Consider the following 24713-nt stretch of genomic DNA (forward strand, 5'->3'; position numbering starts at 1 on the left):
TTCCCAGTTCATCAGTTCTCTTTCTGGAGGTGGAAAGCAGTTTTCATAATGGGTCCTTTGGAATTGTCCTGGATCATTGTCTTGATCAGGTGTAGATCATTGGACAATACTGCTGTTTCTGTGTACCTTGTTCTCTTGGTTCTGCTCACTTCACTTTGTAGCAATTTATATAAGATTTCCCGTGTTTTTCTGAAACCATCCTCTTTATCATCTCTTATAGCACCATAGCATTCCATCACAATCATATACTACAACTTGTACAGCCATTCCCCAGTTAGTGAGCATTTCTTCAGTTTCCAGTTTTTTGCCACCACAAAGACAACTGCTGTAAATATATTGTAAAAATAGAGCTACTTCATTTAAAGGCAACATTTGATGACTGATAAACTTGCCTTTCTGGGAGAGATCTTCATGGACCTCTTACTTAGGCTTGGTCCATGCCCTGTCACCTTCTCTGGTGCTGATTCAGCATGTAGTAACTATGCTTTTGTCCAGTCCATTTATGTTACCTTTTTGCCATATTGATTCTTATTTGTGAGCCTTTACCTGTACCTAGAGTACCTCTTTGTTAAATAAGGAATTATTCTCTACTTTTTTTCCTCCTGCCTTCTTTGGCAATGGCCCAATGCCTCATGACTATTTTTCACTCCATCCTTAGTTCAATTTCCTGTTACCCTCATATCACCTACTAAAATGATTGCCCAATCCCACCAAAAGGAACCCAGCTTGACAGCTACATTAAATTTAGTTTCTGGCTTTGTTCCACAATATCAGCCTAGTTTACTTCTACCTGAACTCAGATCATTTTGGACAAAAGGTATTTCATGCATAAAATTATTCATTTTGTAGAATTTATTGGAATCTGATCAGTTACTAAGCTAATAAAATAGTTTTTATTATATAGGACCTTTTTTTTAAAAAATAGTATTACAGTATTTGTAGTGGAATTCTTACCTTGATATGAAGACATTGCCTGAATTTTCCCCCTGATAAATCAAAATGTAACAGAAACCCTAGGGAAAGTCTTTAGTTTTCTGTGAGGACATATACATTTTTTAAAAATATTGAAATTTATTATACACTAGAAATTTTTCTGTGCAAAGTAGTCTGTTCATTGGCATTCAGACTGAGAAGTTTTAGGTGAACTTTTACATTTTAAAATCAGCCATTAAAATTTTTTAAAGGGCCACTAGAAGCCATTATAATTAGGTTGCAGTAAGGTAACATGTATATATACAGTAGGATACATTAAGGTATCATAGGATCATACATTTAAGAACTGGAAAGGACCTTAGAAGCCATTGACTCCAGTACCCTTATTGGGTATGAGGAAACTGAGTCTAAGAGAGATAAAATGCTTTCCCAGGGTCTCAAAGCTAATGAGTGGCCCAAGGCAGGATTCAAACTCTGGTCTATCTGACTCTGAGTCAAGTGTTCTATCTACTATCCCATTCCTCTATAAATTTTACTAGTCTCTGTAGGTTTCTTGGTCTAAAACTATTGGGGATGGATCTTCACATAGTCTTGTTCTATGCTTATGTAAAGGTTGTAAGTTGATTTTCATCATGAGAGTGAGATGGAAGATAATTTCCAAGAATTGTTGCAGGTCTGGAGTGCAGGAAATAGTTTTGTTTTGGGAATCTAACTGAACCTAAGACCAAAGAGTAATCTGTCAGTGTGTTCTTCCATTTTCCTTACTTGTTTCTATTCATCTTGACTAACTTTGCAGGTGAATGTGTTGACTTGATTTTTCATATTTCCCTCCTGTTTTCTCCTTCCTTGACTGACATCTATATTACCTTTATCTTATTTGTACTTCTTTCATAGAGAGTGACCATATTTATGTCCTTTGAGTTTCCAATAGGAATTTTTGGTTATATTGACAAACTTTTTTTGTTTTTCCATATTCTATAAGGGAAATATTATCAGTCTTATTTTACCATTACTTTATATTTTTAGCACTAGGTTAAATATAAGAATCTCTAAACTCAATAACTACTACAGTCATCATAGTTTAGTAGAAAGAATACTGAATTTGGAGTCTAAGGTCCTGGTTTTGAATCCTTGTACTTTTACTTGTTACTTGACCTTGAACAAGTCACTGAACTTCTTTGGGCCTCAGTTTTCTTCAGCTGTAAAAATATGAGGTTGTGATAAATGATTTATAAGGTCCTTTATAATTTATAATTCTTGTCATAGAATAGTTCAGAGTGGCAGATATTTGCAACGTTGAAATTATGATTCCAGCTGTTTATGGCATGTATTCCAACTTGCACTAAGCCTTACAACAGATGGAAGTTCCTTCTTGCAATCTACAGTTGCCTCTTATTTTCTTGAACTTTTCAAGCCAGCAAACCTTTGCTAAAGGTTTCTAAGCCTCTGCATACGACTCTAAAAGGAAACTTTGTTTATTCTTCTGGTACCTTAAGGTTTTAAATGGTACTGTTTGTCCTGTAATAAGCTTCTTTGTTGTACCTCAACTGTGTAATTTTTATCTGCAGTTGTAGATTTCCTTATTCTCCCTGCCAAGACAAACCCAGGGACTACATGTATACAATTATAAAACACTTTTCACACAAATAAAATGAGATCTAAAAAAATATCAACTGTTTAGGGATAGGCCAAGGAAACATAATAAAAAAAGACACTTCTACCTACCTTAATTTATTTATCTACTGCCATAGCACTCAAACTACCAAAAATATTTCACAGAGCTAGAAATAATAATAATAAAATTCATCTGGAAGAACAAAAGGTCAAGAATATCAAGGGAATTAATGAAAAAATGTCGGGAAGATGGCTTAGCCATACCAGATCTCAGACTTTTTGTGAACATAAAAGTCATTATCCAACTGATTAATGGTCAAAGGACATAAACAGGGGGTTTTCAGATGAAGAAATCAGTCATCTATAATTGTGTGAAAAATTGTTCTGAACCACTATTAATTAGACGAATACAAATTGAAACAACTTTGAGTTACCACCTCACACCTATCAGATTGGCTAATGTGACAGAAAAGGAAAATGATAAATGTTGGAGGGCATGTGGGAAATCTGGGACACTATTGTTGGTGGAGTTGTGAACTGATCCAGTCATTCTGGAAAGCAATTTGAAACCATGCCCAAAGTCGTGAAAAGCTATGCATGCCCTTTGACCCAGCAATATCACTACTAGGTCAGTATCCCAAAGAGATTTTTATAAGGGGAGGGAAGAGACCTATGTTTACCAAAAAAAAATGTTTATAGCAGCTCTTTTTGTGATGGCAAATAATTTAAAATTGAGGGGATACCCATCAATTGGGGAGTGACTGAACAAGCTGTGGTATATGTTTGTGATGGATACTGTTTTGCTATAAGAAATGACAGGAAGGATGCTTTCAGAAAAACCTGGAAACATTTACATGAACTGATGCAAAGTGAAGTGAGCAGAACCAGAACCTCGTACACAGTAAGAACAAACATTCTATGATGATCAACTATGAATGACTTAGCTATTCTCAGAAATATAATGATCTAAGACAATCCCAAAGGAACTCATGATGAGAAATGCTGTCCACCTCTTGAGAAATAAAGAATAGTCTGAATACAATTCAAAGTATACATTTTTACTCTTATATTTCTTGGTTTGTTTTTCTTGGGTGGGGGGTTGGTGATCCGTGTTTTCTCTCATGGAGATATTTTTCATGTTTGCACATGTGTAACCTATATGAAATTGCTCTCCTCAGTGAGGTGGGAGGGAAAGGAGGGTGGCAAAGGACTTAGAACTCACAATTTTAAGAAAACTTATGTTAAAAATTGTTTTTACACATACTTGCAAAAATGATTTTAAAAAGATTCCAATAAGTTTTGGGGTTTCCTTTTTAGATTATGAGGAAAATAAATTGTCAGTAGCTTGCTCTAGACCAAGTCTGGAAACCCCTGTGTTTTTCCCACCTATTGTTTTGCTCAAAACTTGACTGAGTAGGCTGAATCTTGGATTTTCTTAAGGCTGATTTCCTATCCATTATCTTTCAGATGCTGTGTTGGAAAGCAAAATAGGCTCCTTAGCACTTAGTTCAACAAATGCCCTTGAATAGTTTGGCTTTTGTTCCCTTTGAGTAATTCATTGAGCCTTACTAGGTACTAAGCCCCAGGCCCAAATGCTATTAGGTGTAAAACCTTAGTGGGTGTGGATTGGCAACTAAGGTGGGGCCCAAGGTGGGGCTAACTCCAGGGAGGGCCTAGTTTACATGTCTGGGAGAGCAGAGGCTTTTAGACCATGTGGGTTTAAGTCCTCCTCTTGTGGGTGAGTCGCATGTGTGACTCACCCCTGACCCTGAAAAAGATATAAAAACCAGGGGTTGGCTGTCTGTTCCTTGGAGCTCTTTGCCACAGCAGTGGTGGTGCATGACTCAGGGCCAGCCCTTGTTCTGAGCTCCCGGGCTGAACCTAGATGTTGGTAACTATGAATCCGTATTGGGTCTGTCTGTTGATATTTGTAATTTGTTTGTATTTTGTTCTGAATTTCAGGGTGCTGGCTTTTTCCCCTGAACTAAGTGAATGCTCTCTGTATGCTGGATTAAAGTAAACTTGTCAACCCCTTCAACTTGCTTTCCTTAGTTAAGCAGATCAAAAGAACCTGCGCTATTGGCAGCTTTCCGGGTGCTGGCTGTGGGTGGATCTTATACCCCCACAGAAGCTGCTAGCCGGATTGTTAAAACAGATGGGCCACTATTTGATTTAAGAAGGGATCAAGAAGTAAGCCCTCTTTTTGGTCCCTGCTGTCTAAAATGTGGCAGGATGGAGTGTTCAGGTAGCCCTGCAGGAGAGATAACAAACGTATATTGGATTCTTTCCTAAATGAAACCAAACTTGTGAATAGTTTCAGCCACAGGAGTGGAGAAAAAAGCATTGGCAAGGTTAATAGCCCTGAGATACCTCATCCACAGTGTTGATGAGGCCAGGAACATCTGTAGAGATGGGCATCAAAACTTTGTTTAGCTCCTTGTCATCCATTGTAAATTGCCAGATGCCATTTACCTTCCTCATGGGCAACCTGGGATTTTTGTAAGGAGAGCTGGTATAATAAAGTAGGCTAGTGTCATTAGATTTCAGAGTACATAGAAGAGTATAAGTTGTAAGAAAATTGGAAAGGTGGACGAGGTGACTTTGAATGCCAAACAGGATTTTATATTTGGTCCTGAGGTAATAGGGAGCTATTGGAGCTTATTTAGTAGGGCTTAGTTGTCACTTTTACAGCTGAATGGAGGATGGACTGGAGTAGAGGGTGAGACTTGTGGCACAGAAACCAACCAGCAGACTGTTGCAGTAGTCTAGGCTTGAGTAAATGTGAGCTTATGCCAGGATTGTGATAGTATGTCAGAGGAGAAAAATGATTGAAGAGATGTTACAAAGGTAAAGTTGAAAGGTTTTGGCAAAAGATTGGATATGGAACATTGAGGATGATGCCTAGGGATGCAAGCTTGTGTAACTGAGAGGATGATGGTTCCTTTGACAGTAATGTGAAAAGGTGATGTTCAGTTTTATTTATATTTTGTTTAAGATGTCTACCAGATATCCAGTTCAAGATGTCTGAGAAGCATCTGGAGATGTAGGTAGATTTGAGAATCATAAGCTTTAAAATGATCGTTTAATCCATGAGACCAGATAAAATCATCAAATGAAATAATAGAGAGAGAGAAAGAAGAGAAGAGTTCCCAGGACAGAGTCCTGGTGGGAACCCACCTTTTAATAGATCTAACCTGAATGAAGATCCAGTAAAGGAGACTGAGGAGTGGTAGCACAGGAAGGAGAACGACAATAATACGTGGCTTGCCATTTCCGAAAGAGACCTACATACAATGAAACCATAAGACCCTTTTCCTTCGTAGTCTGTCCTCTATAGGCTTCCCTAAATAATCCAAATAGCGGATTCTTCAGACTTGAGTGGAGCCGCAGGGCTCCTACAAGTCTTTTTTCTGGTGCCGAATTTCCCTGTACAGTTTTCCTAGCACCCTTATGGGCTGGCCATCAGTTACTTTCTCAACAAGGCAGTATTTTGGGAGCTACATTCAGAGGTCCCTCCTGAGAATGGTGCCATTCCCATATGCCTACCTAGCTGTACAGTAGAGCTGCCAGCCTCCTCCTTATAGTACCTCCTCATAGTACCTTCTCTATGAGATGGTTTCCCTCACTCCTATTTATCTTGCATGTATCTTATTTGTATATAGTTGTTTGTATGTTGTCTCCCCCATTAAACTGTGAGTTCCTTGAGAGTCAGTATTGTGGTTTTGCATGCCTGGCATTTAATACTTTACTTGGCACATAGTAGGTGCTTCATAAATGATTGAATGCATTTCAGGCCAACATGGGCCTGGCCTAAAACACAGACTCTCTAGTAATCCCACCTCATAGATTTTTGAGCTGGAAGTATCCTTAGATATTATCTAGTGTAATACCTTCATTTTACAGATGAGGAAACTGAGGCTCACAGAGTTTAAATGACTTTTCTAAGCTCACACAGGCAGTAGCAAAGCTGGGATTTGAAGTTGTGTTCATACAGTTCCTGGGTTTGTCTTGGCAGGTAGAAGCTTAAGTATTTTATATTATATACAGTTATTTTAAATGGAATTTCTCTATCTCCTGCTGCTGGGCTTTGTTGGTAATGTATAGAAATGCTGATGATTTATGTGGTTTTATTTTATATCCTGCAACTCAGCTAAAGTTAATTATTTCACGTTGTTTTTTAGTTGATTCTCTAGGCTTCTTTAAGTATATTATCATATTGTCTGTAAAGAGTGATTTTTTTTTATTTCCTCATTGCCTATTCTAAATCCTTCAATTTCTTTTTTTCCTTACTGCTATTGCTAGCATTTCTAGTACAATACTGAATTATAGTGGTGTGAGAATAGGCACCATTGCTTCACCCTTGATTGTACTGATAAGGTTTGTAGCTTCTCCCTATTACAGATAGTGCTTGCTGATGGTTAAGATATATACCACTTATCATTTGAAGGAAAGCTCCATTTATTCCTATGCTCTCTAGTGTTCTTAATGGGAATTGGTGCTATATTTTGTCAAAAGTTTTTTTTTCTGCTTCTGTTGAGATAATCATATGGGGTTTTTTGTTGGTTTTGTTATTGATATGGTCAATTATGCTGATACTTTTCTTAATACTGAACCGGCCCTGCATTTCTGATATAAATTCCACCAAGTTATATTGTATGAACCTGGTGATATATTGTTGTAATCTCCTTGCTAGTGTTTTACTTAAAAATTTTTCATCAACATTCATTAGGGAGATTAGTCTATAGTTTTGTTTTGTTTTTTTCTCTGTTTTGGCTCTTCCTGGTTTATGTATCAATACCATATTTGTCTCATAAAAAGAATTTGGTAGAATTTCTTCTTTGCTTATTTTCTCAAATAATTTATATAATATTGAGATTAATTGTCCTTTAAATATTTGGTAGAGTTCACTTGTAAATCCATCTGACCCTGGGGATTTTTTCTTAGAGATTTCACTGATGGCTTGTTCAATTTTTTTTTCTAAAATGGGGTTATTTAAGTATTCTCTTTCCTCTTCTGTTAATCAGAGCAATTTACAATTTTGTAAATATTCATCCATTTCACTTAGATTGTCAGATTTATTGGCATATAGTTGGGCAAAATAGCTCCTAATTATTGCTTTAACTTCCTCTTCATTGGTGAGTGGTGAATTCACCCTTTTCAGTTTTAATGATGCTAATCTCGTTTTTTCTTTCTTTTTCTTAATCAAATTAACCAATGATTTACCTATTTTATTTGTTTTTTTTTTTTAATAAAGCCAGTACTTAGTTTTACTTATTAGTTCAATGGTTTCTTACTTTCAATTCTATTAATCTCTCCTTTGATTTTCAGGATTTCCAATTTGCTGTTTCATTGGAGATTTTAAATTTATTCTTTTTCTAGCTCTCTTAGTTGCACGCTCAATTCATTGATCTGCTTTTTCTCCATGTTATTGATGTAAGCATTTAGAGATACAAATTTTCCCCTAAGTACTGCTTTGACTCCATCCCATAAATTTTGATATATTCTCACTGTTGTCATTCTCTTTGATGAAATTATTGATTGTTTCTATGATTTGTTGTTTGACCCACTCATTTATAAAGATTAGATTATTTATTTTCCAGTTAACTTTTTAATATGTCTTTCCATGGCCCTTTATTAAAATATAATTTTTATTGCATCATGATCTGAAAAGGGATGCATTTAATATTTCTGCCTTTGTGAGGTTTTTATGCCCTCCTGATACAGTTTTTGTATAGGTGCCATGTACTGCTGAGAAAATGGTGTATTCCTTTCTATCCTCTTTTAGTTTTCTCCAGAAGCCTATCATATATAAGTTTTCTAAAATTCTATTAACCTCCTTAACTTCTTTCTTGTTTATTTTGTGTTTGATTTATCTAGTTCTCAGAGGAGAAAGTTGTGGTCCCCCACAGGTATAGTTTTACTGTCTGTTTCCACCTGTTACTCATCAAAGCTTAGATTTGAAACCAGATCCTTCCCATATATCCACACCATGCTATCAGTGAGGAGAAAAAAAAGAAAAGAATTGTAGTTTGTTTCAATGTTTTCACTGCATCTGTAGTACTCTCTTGCAGTACAGATTATAACCCATCCGTGACTTCTTTTCTGTGTGAATCTTGTCCATACACACTTATGTGTTGAGGACCTTCTTCTAGATCTTTTGTTGTTGCTGAGTCATTTCAGCCATATCCAACTCTTCATGACACCATTTGGGATTTTCTTGGCAAAGATACTGGAGTGGCTTGCCATTTCCTTCTTCAGATCATTTTACAGGTGGGAAACTGAGGCAAACAGGGTTAAATGACTTGCCCAGAATCATATAGTCAGTAAGTATCTAAGGCTTTGGATAGGTACTAGTGTAGCAAGATATTCATACATCTTTGATGTCTTCTCTTTTTGTTAATTTGGTTTCATTTATGGCGAGAATATTAAAGTTTATAGGCAACAAGAAGTTGTATGTGTGTGCCTGTGCCACTGCACAATATATCTCTGCCCCCAACCCCCAAGTGAATGGGGAAAGGTCTTTAAGCAGGCTTCCAAAGTACCAAGGCCCATTTTGTATGCATTTTTCTTTGTTTTCTGGGTTGCCATGGCTAAAGAATTCTTCACTTCATGGTACCTACTGGTGATAATTCTCTTCGTACTTAGGTACTCTGGTCCTTAGAAAACAGATACAATCTGTTACTGGGATCATTCTGGAAATCTTTCTTAGTATTGTAGAATCTTCCAGAGCTTGCCCATTGTTTACATAGCTTTTAATAATAATACTTAAGTAGTATTTTTATGAAGGCAAACATTTTAACTGTTTATATTTTTTTTGTCTGTGTTTGAAAATAGATGTTCATTTGGAATTGGAAGAACGTCTAGCAAAGTTTATGAAAACTGAGGAAGCTATTATTTACTCATACGGATTTGCCACAATTGCCAGTGCCATTCCAGCTTATTCAAAAAGGGGAGATATTATATTTGTGTAAGTAATCTTCATCTGATGTTTGGAGGAAAATTTATTTGCAAAAAATTGAGTTTCTTGAAGTTTCATTTTTAAACAGCTTTCTTTTGATACAGAAAGTTTCTTCATTAAAGAAACTTATTAGTCTTTTAGTGCTATTTAACAAAAAGATTTGAAAGCAGTACATTAGCAATTTCTTTTAAAAGTGATGTTCAATTTTCTGCCATCACCATCTTCATTTTTTTTACATCAGGATTTAGTGTATATGTAGAGAAACATATCTTGATAATACTCACTGCTTTAAATTTGATCTACATGCTAAAAGTCAAATAGTATTTAAACTTTTAATTTATCATTTTTTAAATTTTTCCTGTGATTCTTACGTTTTGTGTATAAGTAAAATTATAGAAGTGCTTAGACCTGCTTATTATGAATTTTGGGGGCAGCTAGGTGGCACAGTGAATAGAGCACTAGCTCTAGAGTCAGGATGACCTGAGTTCAAATCTGGCCTCAGACACTTGACATACTTACTAGCTGTGTGACCTTGGGCAAGTCACTTAACCCCAATTGCCCTACCTTCCCCCCTCAAAAAATTTTTTAAAATATTAAGAACCTTTGAAAAGGGTAAAATGAAAAAGAAACATTTAATTCTAAAGGATTTTGATTATGCAAAATCAAAAATTGAGTACAGTTTTTCAGAATTGTTAAATAAGGACTACAGCAGTTCTTTGAACTAAACAGATCTATGCTGGCAGACAGAAGCAAGTCAAGGTACTGATTTGTCCCAAGATTCACTATTTACTAGTCTATAGAACACTTTGCTAATTGTGTTAGATGAAGTTGAATATTTTCTTTGAACTTTTATGCTGGCAGATTTTTTTTCTTCATTCATATAGGAAAGTAAAAATGGTAATCTGGAATGATAAAATAAAGACAATTTTAAATCTCTCTAGAGTTGGTATTAGTAGCCTAAATCACTGCATTTTTGTCAATAAGCATGAAGTATCTACTATGTGCCGAACAATATATTAAGTACTGAGTACACAAAGAAAGGTAAAAGACAGCCCCTGCTCTCCAAAGCACTCACAGTCTAATGGGGGAGACAATATGAAAACAACTATGTGCAAACAAGACCTATATACAGATAAATTGGAGATAATCAACCAGGGAGGCACTAGCATGAAGGGGGGTAGGGAAAGGCTTCTTGTAAAAGATGAGATTTTAATTGAGACTTAAGGAAGCTAGGGAAGCCATGAGGCAAAGATGAGGAGGAAGAACATTCCAGGCATGGGAGAATATACAGTGAAAATGTATAGAATCTAAAACTAGAATGTTTTACATGAGGAGCAGCAGAGAGGCCAGTTTAACTGGATCACAGAATTTGTGGAAGGGAGGTGGGGAATACGGTATAAAAAGACTGGAAATTCAGGAGAAGGCCGGGCTTTGAACACCAAAGGATTTTACATTTCATCCTGGAGATGATAGAGAACCTCTTGAGTTCATTGAATAGGGTATGTTTGGGAGGTGATATGGTCGGGACTCTACTTTAGAAAAATCAGTTTGATAGGAAGATGTACTGGAGTGGAGATTTGAGGCAGGGGGATTGACCAGAAATTCATTGCAATAGTCCAGGCATGAATGATATGATAAGACCCTATACCAGAGATGTGAGAGATGTTATGAAGAGAAAATGGACAGGCCTTGTCAATAGATTGGACATGGGGAGGTAAGCGAGAGTAAGGAGTCAAGGATAACATCTGGGGTGTGTGAATGGTGGTACCTTTAACAGTAGCAGAGAAATTTAGAAGGGAGAAGGGTTTGAGAGGAAAGGTAATGAGTACAATTTTAGAACATGCTGAATTTAAAAAGTCTACAAAACATTCAGTTTGATATGTCCAATAGGCAATTGGAGATTCGGGTTTGGAAGTTAGGAAAAAGGCGTGGACTTGATAAATAGATTTGAGATTCATCAACATAGAGATAATAACAATACATGGGAGCTAATGAGGTTCCCCAGGTGAGATAGTGAAGAGAAAGAAGAAAAGAAGGCCTTATAGAACCCTAGAGGAAATAATCAGGATTGCTAGGTGTGACCTGGATGAAGATCCTGGAAAGGAGACTGAGAAGAAGCAGTCAGACATGTAGGGAGAGAACTAGGATAGAATGTAATGGAAATCTTAGAGAGAAGAGAATATCAGGAAGGGGTGGTTGACACTGTCAAAGACTGCAAGGATGAGGATTGAGAAAAGACCAAACATTTGGCGATTAAGATATCATTGGTAATTTTGGACAACGCAGTTTCAGTTGAATGATAAGCTAGGAAGCCAGACTGTAGAGAGTTAAGAAGACAGTGAGAGTAAAGGAAGTCTAGATGTCAGTTGTAAACAGCTGTCTCCAGTAATTTAGCTATAAAATGGAGGAGAGTTATGAGATGCTAGCTAATGTGGTTTTAGGTTTGTTAGTTTTTTTGAGTGTGGAAGAATAGCTAGCATTTTCATGCCACTTATGATGTGCCAAGTGTTTTTACAAACATTATCTTATTTAATCTTCACAGCAACCCTGTAAGGTAGGTGCTGTTATCCCTATTTTACAAATGAAGAAACTGAACCACACAGGTAGTAAGTATCTAAAGTTGGATTTGAATTCAGGCCTTCCTGACTCCCAAGTCCAGGCCAGATACCTACAACTAAAAGGTCAGCCTTCCTAGGCTTATGGTGTTGATTTAGAGTGGATTAAAGAGAGAAGTTGGTGTGCATATGCAGAAGGGACCTTTCATTGCCCCTTTTTAAAGAAAAATATTAGCCTTGGAATCTAAATTTTCATTTTGTTGCTATATTTGTTTTGCATGAAATATGTGAGTTTTTTTTTCCTTCTCTCCAGAGATAGTCTAGTTTTTAGCAAGGTACTGTAAAATTTTAGGAAATAATCAAACAACTCATGTTCTCATATAAAAGAAATCTTTTGTCTCAGTCAATCAGTAAACATGTATTAAGCATGTACTGTTTGCCAGGCACTGTGCTAAACTCTGGGGATTCAAAAAAGGGCAAAAGACAGTCCCTGCACTCAAGAAGTTTATAGTCTAATGGAGGAGACAGTATGCAAACACATATATACAGTGCAAACTATATAAACAGATGAAAGGCACCTGCATTAAAGAGGGATTGGAGAAGACTTCCTATAGAAAGTGGGATTTTAGTTGAGACTGAAAGGAAGCCATTGAGGTCCATACTTAGAGTGGAGGAGGGAGAGTGTTCCAGGCATGGAAGACAAGCAGAGAAAATGCCCAGAGCTGAGCGATGGAATGTCTTGTTTGTGGAACAACCAGGAAAGCAGGTGTACACTGCATGGAAAAGTCCATGGAAAGAGTAAAGTTTGAGAATAAAATAATGATAATATTGGTAGCTAGCATTTATGTAGTGCCTACTGTGTGCCAGGCACTGTGCTAAGTGCTTTACAAATATCTTATTGGATCCTCACAGCAACCCTATGAGGTAGATACTGCCAATCTCCCCATTTTATAATTGAAGAAACTGAAGCAAACAGAGTTAAGTGGTTTGCCCAGAGTCACTTAGGTTAAATATCTGGCAAATGTCTGAGGCTAGATTTGAATTCAGGTCTCCCTAAATACTGTAGGGGGCTAGGTCATAAAGGGCTTTGAATGCCAAACAGAGAATTTCATATTTGATCCTGGGGGCAGTAGTGGACTACTGGAGCTTATTGAGTACGGGTCTGACATGATTGGACCCTGTATTTTAGGAAAATCACTTTAATCAATGAATAGAGGATAGATTGGAACAGGGAGAGATTTGAGGAAGGCAGACCCACCAACAGGCTATTGCAGTAATCTGTACATGAGTTGTTGAGTGGTGGCAGTGTCAGAGAGAAAGGGGCATATTTGAGAGATGTTGCAAAGGTAAAATCACCAGCCCTTGGCAACAGATTGGATCTGGAGGGAGGGAGGTGGGTGAGAGATAGCAAAGACTCCAGGGTGACTCTTAGGTTGTGGGCCTGAGGGACTGCTACCCTCTATAGTAATGGGGAAGGTAGGAAAAGGGAGAAAGTTTCAGGAGAAAGAGAATGGTTTCAGTTTTGGAAATAACGAATTTAAGCTATCTACAGACATACATTTTGAGATGTCTGAAAGGCAATTGGAGATGCGAGATTGGAGAAAAGCAGAAAGATTGGGGCAGGACAGGTAAATTTGAGCATTACCAGCGTAGAAATGGTGATTAAATCTGCGGGAGCCAATGAGATCCCTATTTTTGTTTTTGCTATTGAAAAAGGTTTAAAATATATAACTACTGGGGGCAGCTAGGTGGCACAGTGAGTAGAGCACCGGCCCTGGAGTCAGGAGGACCTGAGTTCAAATCCGGCCTCAGACACTTGACACATGTACTAGCTGTGTGACCTTGGGCAACTCACTTAACCCCAATTCCCTGCCCAAACCACCCCCCCAAAAATAAAATATATAACTACATTGTTGTTATTTTCATGAGTTACCTCAGTGGCTTCCATTAGGAACCCCCTTCCCCCAAGGACCTATAGGAAATAGAAATGGATCAGATATGTATTTTAATACTTAATATTTGTTTTTAGAAACTGTACCTTTATGCTGCTTTTGAAGGCAGTTTTATGGTTCACATTTCATTATTGCTGCCATGAAGGTCATTTTTTTCAGGTTTTATTTCTTTTTTATTCCTTCTTATTCATTTCCCAAGAAACCACATTTTGCTTTTTATAGAACTGTTAAAAGACCCCAGAAATCTTTACCAGGCAGTCAGTGTACCATTGCAATGACAATCTTCTTGGACATGAAGCTGAGGCCCAAGAATCTGCTTTAATAGAATGAGGTCAGAGATTTCTTTCAGGCTTGGTCTAGTGAAATAAGATTATGAGGGAATGAATGAATAAAAATATAGGTGCCCAGTATTTGCAGTGTACAGTGATAAGCCCTAGGGATACAAATACAAAAATGAGAAAGTCCCTGTCTTCCAGGAGCTTACATTCCAATAGGAGTGGGTAATCCATATTGGAGAGTAGTGGCCAAGGAAGACTGTTTCGGTTGGAAAGTCATGGGAATAGTGAGTGGAAGAACAGGACCGAAGACTAATTAATACTCCTTTTTCAGAGGCAGTGGTAGTATTGATTACAGAGGGGAAGAAGAGACACTCAGGGAAGGTTTAAAAATGGCTAAGTTGAAGTATCTTGTCCTAGAACTGATTGTTCAGAACTAATCGACCTAACTTCTCCCATACATAATCCAAAGAGGTCCCATTTAGAGAGTTCAATAGTCTTAACTAGGTTAGAAAATGGTCAGGTCGAAGAAGCGTGGTCCCAGCTTATTTAGAATTGAATGGTTCAGCATTTTAGAGAGCGCGGTTTCTGGATGTCTAGTTTAGAGAGAAAGGGTGGATCATCGGTAGTGTCAGGGAGGAAAATGATACATGTAAAGAAGCATGGTCCCAGGGGACTCTCTGGGGAAAGAAAGGGGAGAGAATTTGAGTACTCTAATCTCAGTGAGGCATGTGAGAAAGAACAAGTTCCACTGAGCATCACATAATATTGTGTGTGTCTGTGTGTCCCTGTCTCTCTGTGTGTGCGTGTGTATGTCTGTGTGTCTGTGTGTACACAGAGAGAGAAAATATTTTGGAAACTATAAAGCAGTAAATAAATTTTAGCAGGTGTGGTGGCTGTCATTATTATAATAATAATAGGTCAGCAGGAGAGATTCCATGCTCCCCATTGTCTCTTCTAGACCTTTGTTCCATCATTACCTCCCTGCTCCTGAAGGAGTGTTCTCAAACCCTCTTTTCTCACTTTATTCTCCCGGATGATCTCATCCATTTCCATAAATGGCTTGAGTTATCTCTTCAATGAAAGTAACTTATACACAAAAGAATGAATAGGTAGTATTGTTGAGACTGGCAAAGGATGTGATGTCTTCAGAGGTAATCCAGCTTTCAGCTAGTTACTAGGCAGTGAAAAAGAGTGTAAGAGAAAATATTGAGGAAGAAGGAGAATTTTGCAACCAATCAAAGGCTATGTTATGTGACCAGAAAGATGCATAACTAAGGCATTTTCTCAGGTCCCCTCTTAACTCTTCAAAAACACACCATAGGAGGAATTAATTGTGGGCCTAACATAGAGCAATTATAACTGTCTATGAAGGCCAGAATATCCAGAAGCCTAACAAGTAACAGAATGCCAATCCCAAGTCCGTCAATCAGTATTCCCATCCCCCTCTTCCCCATCATCTCCCAAACTCTTGTGTGATACGCAGTGGAACCCATCAGCTAGTGCTGTGGCACCCATTCATCCGCTACTTCATTCTCTGACAACACACTGTACTCCTCCCCTCGTCCCACCACTTTGTAGCAACATGGAACTGGTCTCAACTGCTCATCCACCTGCTGAGGAAGCAGAGGCAAAGGAAAGCAAGAACCTTGCTCTGCCTGGTATGGTGAACTGAAAAACAATGGGAACTGGAGCAAGGAGCTGGTGTGTACGTGAGACTGTGCCAGATTTGGAGGAAAGGAGACTGGTATTTCTCTGGGAATCCTGCTCCCCCCAAAAGTCACTCGGCACAGGGATTAACACTTGCGAAAAGTTAATTCTGAATTGTGGGAGGAGGCTGAGACAGCTTTGAGGTCCAGGATCCAGGGGCACACTAGCCATGAAAGGGGAAAAGGTAAGAGAGTGAGTGAGTAGGGAACTTAATCACTTTTTTAAAATGTTTTAATTTCAAGAGGAATATAGATGGACATAAAGCAAAGGAGTAAAGTATATGAATCAAAGAATAGAAGTTTAGAATAGAAAGGAAGGAGAATTAATGAGTATGAGGTAAAGAAATCCTTTTTATAAAAGGTCATAGAAAATGGAGGAAAAACCAAGAAGGGGGAGTTTTAATTAAATACTTAAGGGACAGAAAAAATAAGCTAGGGAAAAAGGGAAGAAGTACTTAAGTAAAAGGATGAAAGAAAAAGGAATCAATGTTAAGTAAAACTGCCAAAATAGAGAAAGCAGTGATAAATGGGAAGGGAGGAAACAAGCATTTGTTAAGGGCCCTGCCCGCTGTGTTCTGGATACTGAGCTAAGTGCTTTAGAAGTACTTCATTTAGTTCGCACAACAACCTGTGAGGTCCATGCTGTTGTTTCCCCCATTTTACAGTTGAGGAAATTGAGCCTGAGGGAGGTTAAGTGACTTACCTAGGCTCACACAGCTAGTAAGCATCTGAGGCTGTATTTGAAATCAGATCTTTCTGACTCCAGGTCCAACACTCTTCCCTATTGATACTACCACCTAGATGCTGAGGTCCTTGAGGGAAAGAGCACCTGTAGGAACAGGATTGCCTTAAGGTAAATAAAGCCAAAGTAATTGTAGGGACAAGATATTGCCTTAAAAGACAAAAAGGAACCCAAAAAAATCTAATTTGGAGGGAAATATGTAATAATAAAACATAAACTGATAAACCGTTGGCCTGTCTGATTAAAAAGAGGCGTGCGTGAAATCCAAATATAAACTGTATTAGAGGAAATAATAACAAAACCAGAAAATTAAAAAAAAAAAGAATTATGAGAACCTCCTGTGTATAGTTATATGCTAATAAAGCTGATAACACAAAAGAAATAGAGGATGTCGTTCAGAAATGTAAAATACCCAAACCAACAGATAACCAAATAATGATCTTAGATAAGACTGGTCTCCCAAAAGAAAATTGAACGGGCTGTAAAAGAACTGTCAAAGTGGGGTCAAGTGAGAGGTGGAAATTCTTGGCCTTAAAAGATTTACAGAAAATGTCTATCAAGCTTTTATAGAACAATCATAACCAATACTATACAAATTATTCTCAAAAATTAAGAAAGGATTCTACCAGATTCCTTTTATGGGACAAATGGAGTTCTAATACTTAGGTGGTTCAGTGGATAGAGAGCACTGGAAAGCCTAAGTTCAAATCCAGCTTCAGACACTTATTATTTGTGTAACCCTGAGCAAGACATTTTAGTCTCTGTTGGCCTCAACTTCCTTAACTGTAAAATGGGAATAAAAGTGACACTTAACCGCTCAGAGTTGTTAGCATTAAATGAGATAGTATTTGTAAACTGCTTAACAGATACTAGGCACTTAAATGCTTCTCCCTTTTCCTTCTTTCCCTAAGCTGGGAAGGATAAAGTAAAGGAGTGTTGTAGATCTATATCTTTAATAAATATAGATTCAAAAATTTTAAATAAAATCCTATCAAACATATTACAGCATTTTATCTAAGAAGTCATTCATTATGACCAGTTTGGATATATACTAAGGATGAAAGATGGTTTACCATTGGGGATAAAATAACTATGAATTAATCACGTCAAAAACAAAACAAAAAGTTCAAAACTCATAATTATCTTGTTAGATGCAGAAAAAGCCTTTGACAAAGTATAACACTCATCTATACTCAAATCCTAGCAAGGGCAAGCATAGAGGGATTAATTTTAATATAATGTAAAAAATTTTAAAACCAAAAGCAAGGGTCATATGCAATGAAGATATACCAGAAGCTTTCCCAATAAATACATGAATAAAGCAAGTATTCTCTTTATTATTTTTTGATAATAGTTTAAGAAATGAGCAGTAAGTCAGAGAGACGTTAAAGATGTAAAGATAGGCCAAAAAGAGATAAAATCATCCCAATTTGTGATGACATGATTACTTTCCTTGAAAATCCTAGAGGATTACAAAGATCACACTAATTAAGGTAAATAATAGCTTGAGGAAAGTTGAAGGCTACAAAATAAATCCTCAAAAATCAAAAGCATTTTGTATAAGAAAAACAGAATCCAAGAGGCAGTAGTAGAAAAGGAAATCCCATTTTAATAACTACAGAAGGAATAAAACATTTGGGCACTTAATGAAATTCCCATTATAAAGTACTTCTTAAAGAAGGAAAGTTGTAAATAGCTGGAGGAATATTCAGTGCTTGTGCCTGGGCCATGCCAATGAAATGAAAATGACAATACCACCAAAGTTCTTTATATTTTTAATGATATGTCAATCAAACTACCAAATGATACTTTTCCCTCTGGTTTTATTGATGTTTTGTTTTTATATTACAATCATTTTCAGATTTCTCTAGTTTCATGAGAGATCTCTCATAGCAAAGTAAAATAATTAAGTAAAATTAGTGACAATATCTGAAAATTAATGAAACATTTCACATCTATACCACCCCCATTTCTATTTTTTTAAATAATTAATAGAAATCTTTTTTCTCTCTCTTCCATTCCTCAGCCTCTTGGAGGAAAAAGTGAGTAAAGAAAGAAAGTTTCTAATCTGCATAGTCAACAAAGACCAACTTCCCTAATGGCCACAAACAAAGATATATATATATTAAATATTTTGCAATGAACTTGTTCTCTAGACCAGTTTTATTCGTGACTACTGGTGCTTTCCTCTTAAGCAAAAAGTGTTTTCTCACTAACTGTTTCTGAATTCTTCTAGCCTCTTTCTTGTGATAATACTTTAGTAAGAGATGAATTTCTCTAAGCAGTAATAGAGAGTTAGAGAGGATTTAGCAGAGCCAAGGTGAGTGGGAGTCACGCAGCTGAACTCTCCTAACATTCTCCTCCAAATAACTTTAAAATAATCCCTCAAATCCAGTTTTGGAGCGGCAGAGCCAACAAAAATTGAGGTTAGATTTTTCTAGCCTAAGAAAACTTATGGGGTAGGCAGGAGAAGTCTGTAACACTGGGGTGGAGGTCTATCTGAAGCCCACACATGCAGTGGCAGCAGCAGCTGTAGGCAGAAGTACCCTCAGGAGCTCTCAGCCCAGAGATGGTGAGGGGGTCAAACAACTGCTCAGAGTTTACAGAAGAGATTTTTCTTCTACTAGGTACAGCTGGTGCTGATTGTCAATTCTATTGCCAATGAGTAGTTCTGGGTTGCAGTTCAAGGACAGAGTAGAGCACTAGAGTGTGTGTGGCTAAAGGAGACCAGAGGCCTTTCCTTAGTAAAGATGAGAGTATACACCAGTGGAGCAATGACCATACCTAGCCCAGGATCACTCCACCTTGGAACCACCAAAAACTTGCAGACCCCCAGAACCAGCTCTGAAAACATTGCAAGAAAAAGCTAGAAGCTTGGGATAGTGCTTCCCTACTGCCAGGTGAGCAGAGCCTAATTGTAACATAAAGTTCAAAGTCAAGAAATAGACTGGAAAAATGAGCAAACAACAAAAAATAGAATTTTACCATAAAAAACTAATATGGTATCAGGAAAGACCAAGACATAAACTCAGAAAACAATAACATGAAAACAGCTATAAGCAAAGCCTCAAAGAAAAATGCTAATTGGACCCAAGCCCAACAGAAATTCCTTCAAGAGTTAAAGAGATACAGAAGTAGTAGTGGTATTGCTGGGTCAGAGGGTATGCAGAGTTTTATAGTCATTTGGGCATAGTTCCAAATTGCTGTACAGAATGGTTGAATCACTTCACAACTCCATCAGCAGGGCATTAGTATCTAAATTTTCCCAAATCCCCTTCTATATTTGTCATTTTCCTTTTCTATCCTATTAGCTAATCTGATAGATGTGGGGTGGTACCTCAGAGTTGTTTTAATTTGCATTTCCCTAATCAATAGTGATTTAGAGCATTTTTTTATATGACTAGATAGCTTTGCTTACTGTGTCTAAAAACTGCCTATTCATATCCTTTGACCATTTAGTGATTGTGGAATGGTTCTTATTTTTATAAATTGACAAATTTCTCTGTATAGTTGAGAGATCTTATCTCTTATAAGAGAAACTTGCTGTAAAAATTTTCTTCACTATGCTTACTATGTATTTCCCTCCATCCTGTGTCCCTCCATTTATCCTACTCTCTCTCTCCTTTCACCCTGTCCATCCTCAATAGTATTTTGCTTCTGACTACCACTTCCCCTAATTCTTCCTCTCTTCTATCAGCCTCCCCCTTCTTTGTCCCCTTCCCCTCCTACTTCCTTATAGGGTGAGATAGATTTATTTTTTTTTGTAAGATAGATTTCTATACCCAACTGAGTGTATATGTTATTCCTTCTTTGAACCATAAGTAAGGTTCATAAGCTCTTCGCCTCCATCCCCTCTTCCCCTCTACTATAAAAACTCTTTGGAGCCTTTTTCATGTGAGCAAATTTTCTCCATTTTACCTCTTCCTTCCCCTATCTCCCATTCCTCTTTCTCATCCTTTAATTTTACCTTTTTAGATAAGCATCCCATCATATTCAACTCAACACCTGTACCCTCTGTCTATGTATGATAAATGTTCTTAGGAGTTACGAGTATCATCTTCCCATTCAGAAATGTAAACAGTTTAAACTCATTGAATCCCTTATGATTTCTCTCTCCTATTTACCTTTTTATATTTCTATTAAGTCTTACATTTGAAAGTCACATTTTCTATTCTGCTCTGGATTTTTCATCAGGAAGGCCTGAAAGTCCTCTCTGAATTGAATGTCCATTTTTTCCCCTGAAGAATTATACTCAGTTTTGGTGGGTAGGTCATTCTTGATTGTTATCCTAGCACCTCTGCCTTCCAAAATATTATATTCCAAGCCCTCTCATCCTTTAATGTAGAAACTGCTAAATCCAGTGTAATATTGACTGTGGCTCCATGATATTTTTTTTTCCCCTGGCTTCTGGAATTTCTCTATAATATTCCTGGGAGATTTTGTTTTGAGATCTCTTTCAGGAGGTGATTGGTAGGTTCTTTTTTTTTTTTTTCAATTTCTATTTTGCCCTCTGGTTCTAGATTATCAGAGATGTTATCTTTGATAATTCCTTGAAAGATGATGTCTAGGCTCTTTTTTTGATTATGGCTTTCAGGTAATCCAATAATTCTTAAATTATCGCTCCTGGATCTATTTTCCAGGTCAGTTGCTTTTCCAATGAGATATTTCACATTTTCTTCTAATTTTTTACTCTCTTGATTTTGTTTGATTCTTGATATCTCATAGAGTCATTATCTTTCACATTTCCAATTCAATTTTTTTTTTTTGTTGAGGCAATTGGGGTTAAGTGACTTACTCAGGGTCACACAGCTAGTAAGTGTCAAGTGTCTGGCACCACATTTGAACTCAGGTCCTCTTGACTCCAGGGCTGGTGCTCTATCAACTGTGCCATCTAGCTGCGGCCCCCTGCCCCAGTTCTAATTTTTAAGGAATAATTTTCTTCATTCAGCTTTGGTACCTCCTTTTCCATTTGGACAATTCTGCTTTTTGATAAGTTTTTTTCTTCAGTGAATTTTTGTCCACGTTTTTCTATTGGGCAAATTCTGCTTTTTAATGAGTTCTGTTCTTTAGTGAATTTTTACATATGTCTTTCCATTTGGCCAATTCTGCCGTTTAAGTCTTTCTCTTCAATGGTTTTTTGTGCCTCTTTTTACCATTTGGCCTATTCTTTTTTTAAAGGTGTTATTCAGTATTTTTGAGCCTCTTTTACTAAGCTGTTGACTTTTTTTCATAATTTGTGTGTGTGTGTGTCACTCATTTCCCAATTTTTCCTTTATCTTTTTTAATTTGATTTTTTAAATCTGTTTTTGATATAGTCAGTATTGAAGGAATTTTGAAAAGATAGATACACTAGGTCATTCTTGGTAGAACCATGGTTTAGTACAACAACTTTGGACCACAATTTAGAATTTTCCAAATGGAGCAGCAATTCCACTACTAGGCATATATCAAATACCAAGGGAACTTACTGATTTTAAAACTCTATATACACCAAAATATTTATAGCAGTACCTTCTGTAATAGCAGAGAACTGGAAACAAAGTAGATGCTAACCTATTGGGGAATGGCTAAACAAATCATGGTATGTGAATAATAAAACATTATTGGGTTGTAAAAAACAAATATGGTGAACTCAGAGAAGCATCAAAAGACTTAAATGAATTGCTGCAGAGTGAAGTAGATGGAGCCCAAAGTAAAATATATACAGTTACTACATGGGAATGTTGTAAATGGAATAAACATTTGTACATCACTCCTATGTACCAGGCCCCTGCTAAGTGCTTTTCATAAATATTTCATTTGATCCTCATAATATTCCTGGGAGGTAGGTACTACAGTGTAAATGGAAACCACAAAACGATCAAAAGTGTGTGTTTCAAAATTAAAGAGAAAAAGCAAGACCCCCAAAAAGAGATCATAGAAGACACCTTTTCTGTACTTCTTTGCAGAAGTGGGAGGGAATTCCATGGACTTGAAACATATATTTTAATATTTTTGTTTTGATGTATTGTTTTGCTGATTATATTTCTTTTTAAGAATTCTTTTATAGATCTATAGGATAGTTCTCTGGGTTAGGGAATTCTACCTCTCAGGGCTGTTAGAAAGAGCAAATGGATTAACATGTAGAAAAGCTTAAAATGTTACATGAATGCTACCTCTTGTTTTCATTATTGCTATTGCTGTTATTATATAGGGTTTCTTTATTTTATAGGTGAAGAAAGTGCGACTTAGAGAGTCTCAATGCTTTGCCCAAGGTCACAAAAGTAATAAATAGCAAAGCCAGGAATCTAGCCGAGTTTTCATTTTAAATCCAATGTTCTTTCCCCAGAAATAGACTATCTTTTAATTTCATGCCTGTAGTCACTGTCTACAGTGATCTTTGAGCCCAAGAGTATAAAATCTGACGCTGTTTCCATTTCTTCTCTCTCTGCTTGTCAGGAAGTAAGGGGACCAGTTACCATGATCCTCAGTGGTTTGTTTTTTTAATATTAATCTTTAAGCCAAGCTTTTATACTCTCTTCTTTCACCCTCATCAAGAGGCTTCTTAATTCTCCTTTACTTTTTGCCATCAGAATGGTATCGTCTGCTTATCTGAGACTGTCGATATTTCTCCTGGCAATCTAAATTCCGGCTTTTCCAACCTGGCATTTCTATGATGTACTCTGCATGTAGGTTAAATAGATAAGGTGACAACATACAGCTTTGTCATACTCCTTTCCCAGTCTTAAACCAGTCACCTGTTCTGCGTTCAGATCTAGCTGTTGCTTCTTGACCTACATAGAGGTTCCTCAGGAGACAAGATGATCTGGTACTTCTATCCCTTTGAGGACTTCCCACATTTTATCATCATCCGCACAATTAAGGGCTTTAGAGAAGTCAATGAAGCAGAAGTAGATGTTTTTCTGGAACTCCCTTGCCTTCTCCATAATCCAGTGAATGTCGGCAATTTGGTCTGTAGTTCTGTTTCTGAAAACTAGCCTTCATTTCTGGTAATTCTTGGTTCACAGAATCTTAAGCATAATCTTGTTGGCATGTGAAATAAACAGAATTGTTCAGTAATTTGAACATTCTTTGGCATTGCCCTTCCTTGGGTCACAAGCTGAACTTTTCCATTCCAGTGACCACTGTTGAGGTTTCCAGATTTGTTGGCGTATTAAGTGCAGCACTTGTAACAGCATCACCTTTTAGGATTTTAAATAGCTCTGCTGGAATTCCATCATCTCCTCTAGCCTTATTGTTAGCAGTACTTCCTAAGACACACTTGACTTCATTCTCTATCATGGTTATCAGTGATGTTAGGATTATTCTCGTATAGTTCTTCTGTATATTCTTGCCACCTCTTCTTAATTTCTTCTGCTTCTGTTTAGTCCCTGCCATTTTTGTCTTTTATAATTTCAACTTTTGGTTGAAGTGTTCCCTTGAATCTTTAATTTTCTTGAAGAGTTCTCTTGTCTTCCATTCCATTGTTTTCTTCTATTGCACTGCTCATTTAAGAAAACCTTTTCTCTCTTTGCTGCTCTTCAGAATTCTGCATTCATTTGGGTATATCTTTCCCTTTCTTCTTCAACTTTTGCTTTCCTTCTTTCCTCAGCTATTTGAGAGGCCCCATCAGAAAGCCATTTTGTTTTTTTGCCCTTCTTTTTCTTTGGCATGTTTTTTGTTACTGCTTCCCATACAGTATTGTGAACCTGTGTCCATGGTTCTTTAGGCACTCTATCTACCAGATCTAAACTTATTATAATAGACTTATTGTCACACAGATCCTTCCCCTCCACTTCAAGTATCTCCCCATTGCAGTCCATCTTTTGTATACAGACAAGCTATGTAAATGATAAATTGAAAATTAAAGCACTACAGTTAATGGTAAAATTAAGCAGGGTTGAGAAAAACTTCCTGTAGAAAGTAATATTTTATCTGGGATTTGATAAAAGAACAAGGATTCCAGGAGGTGGAGACAGGGAGAGATAAGATTCCA

The 24713-nt window shown here is 37.0% G+C and overlaps 1 protein-coding gene across 1 annotated transcript in view; it reads left to right on the forward strand.

Annotated features, from left to right (window-relative positions):
* SPTLC1 (serine palmitoyltransferase long chain base subunit 1) overlaps positions 1 to 24713 on the forward strand; it is a 124568-nt gene that overhangs the window by 47099 nt on the left and 52756 nt on the right. The window contains exon 6 of the mRNA XM_036739000.1: positions 9382 to 9514. Coding sequence (XP_036594895.1) covers positions 9382 to 9514 — 133 coding nt within the window. The remainder of the gene's footprint in view (positions 1 to 9381; positions 9515 to 24713) is intronic.

This window comes from Trichosurus vulpecula, chromosome 9, assembly GCF_011100635.1.
Source record: "Trichosurus vulpecula isolate mTriVul1 chromosome 9, mTriVul1.pri, whole genome shotgun sequence".
NCBI lineage: Eukaryota > Metazoa > Chordata > Mammalia > Diprotodontia > Phalangeridae > Trichosurus > Trichosurus vulpecula.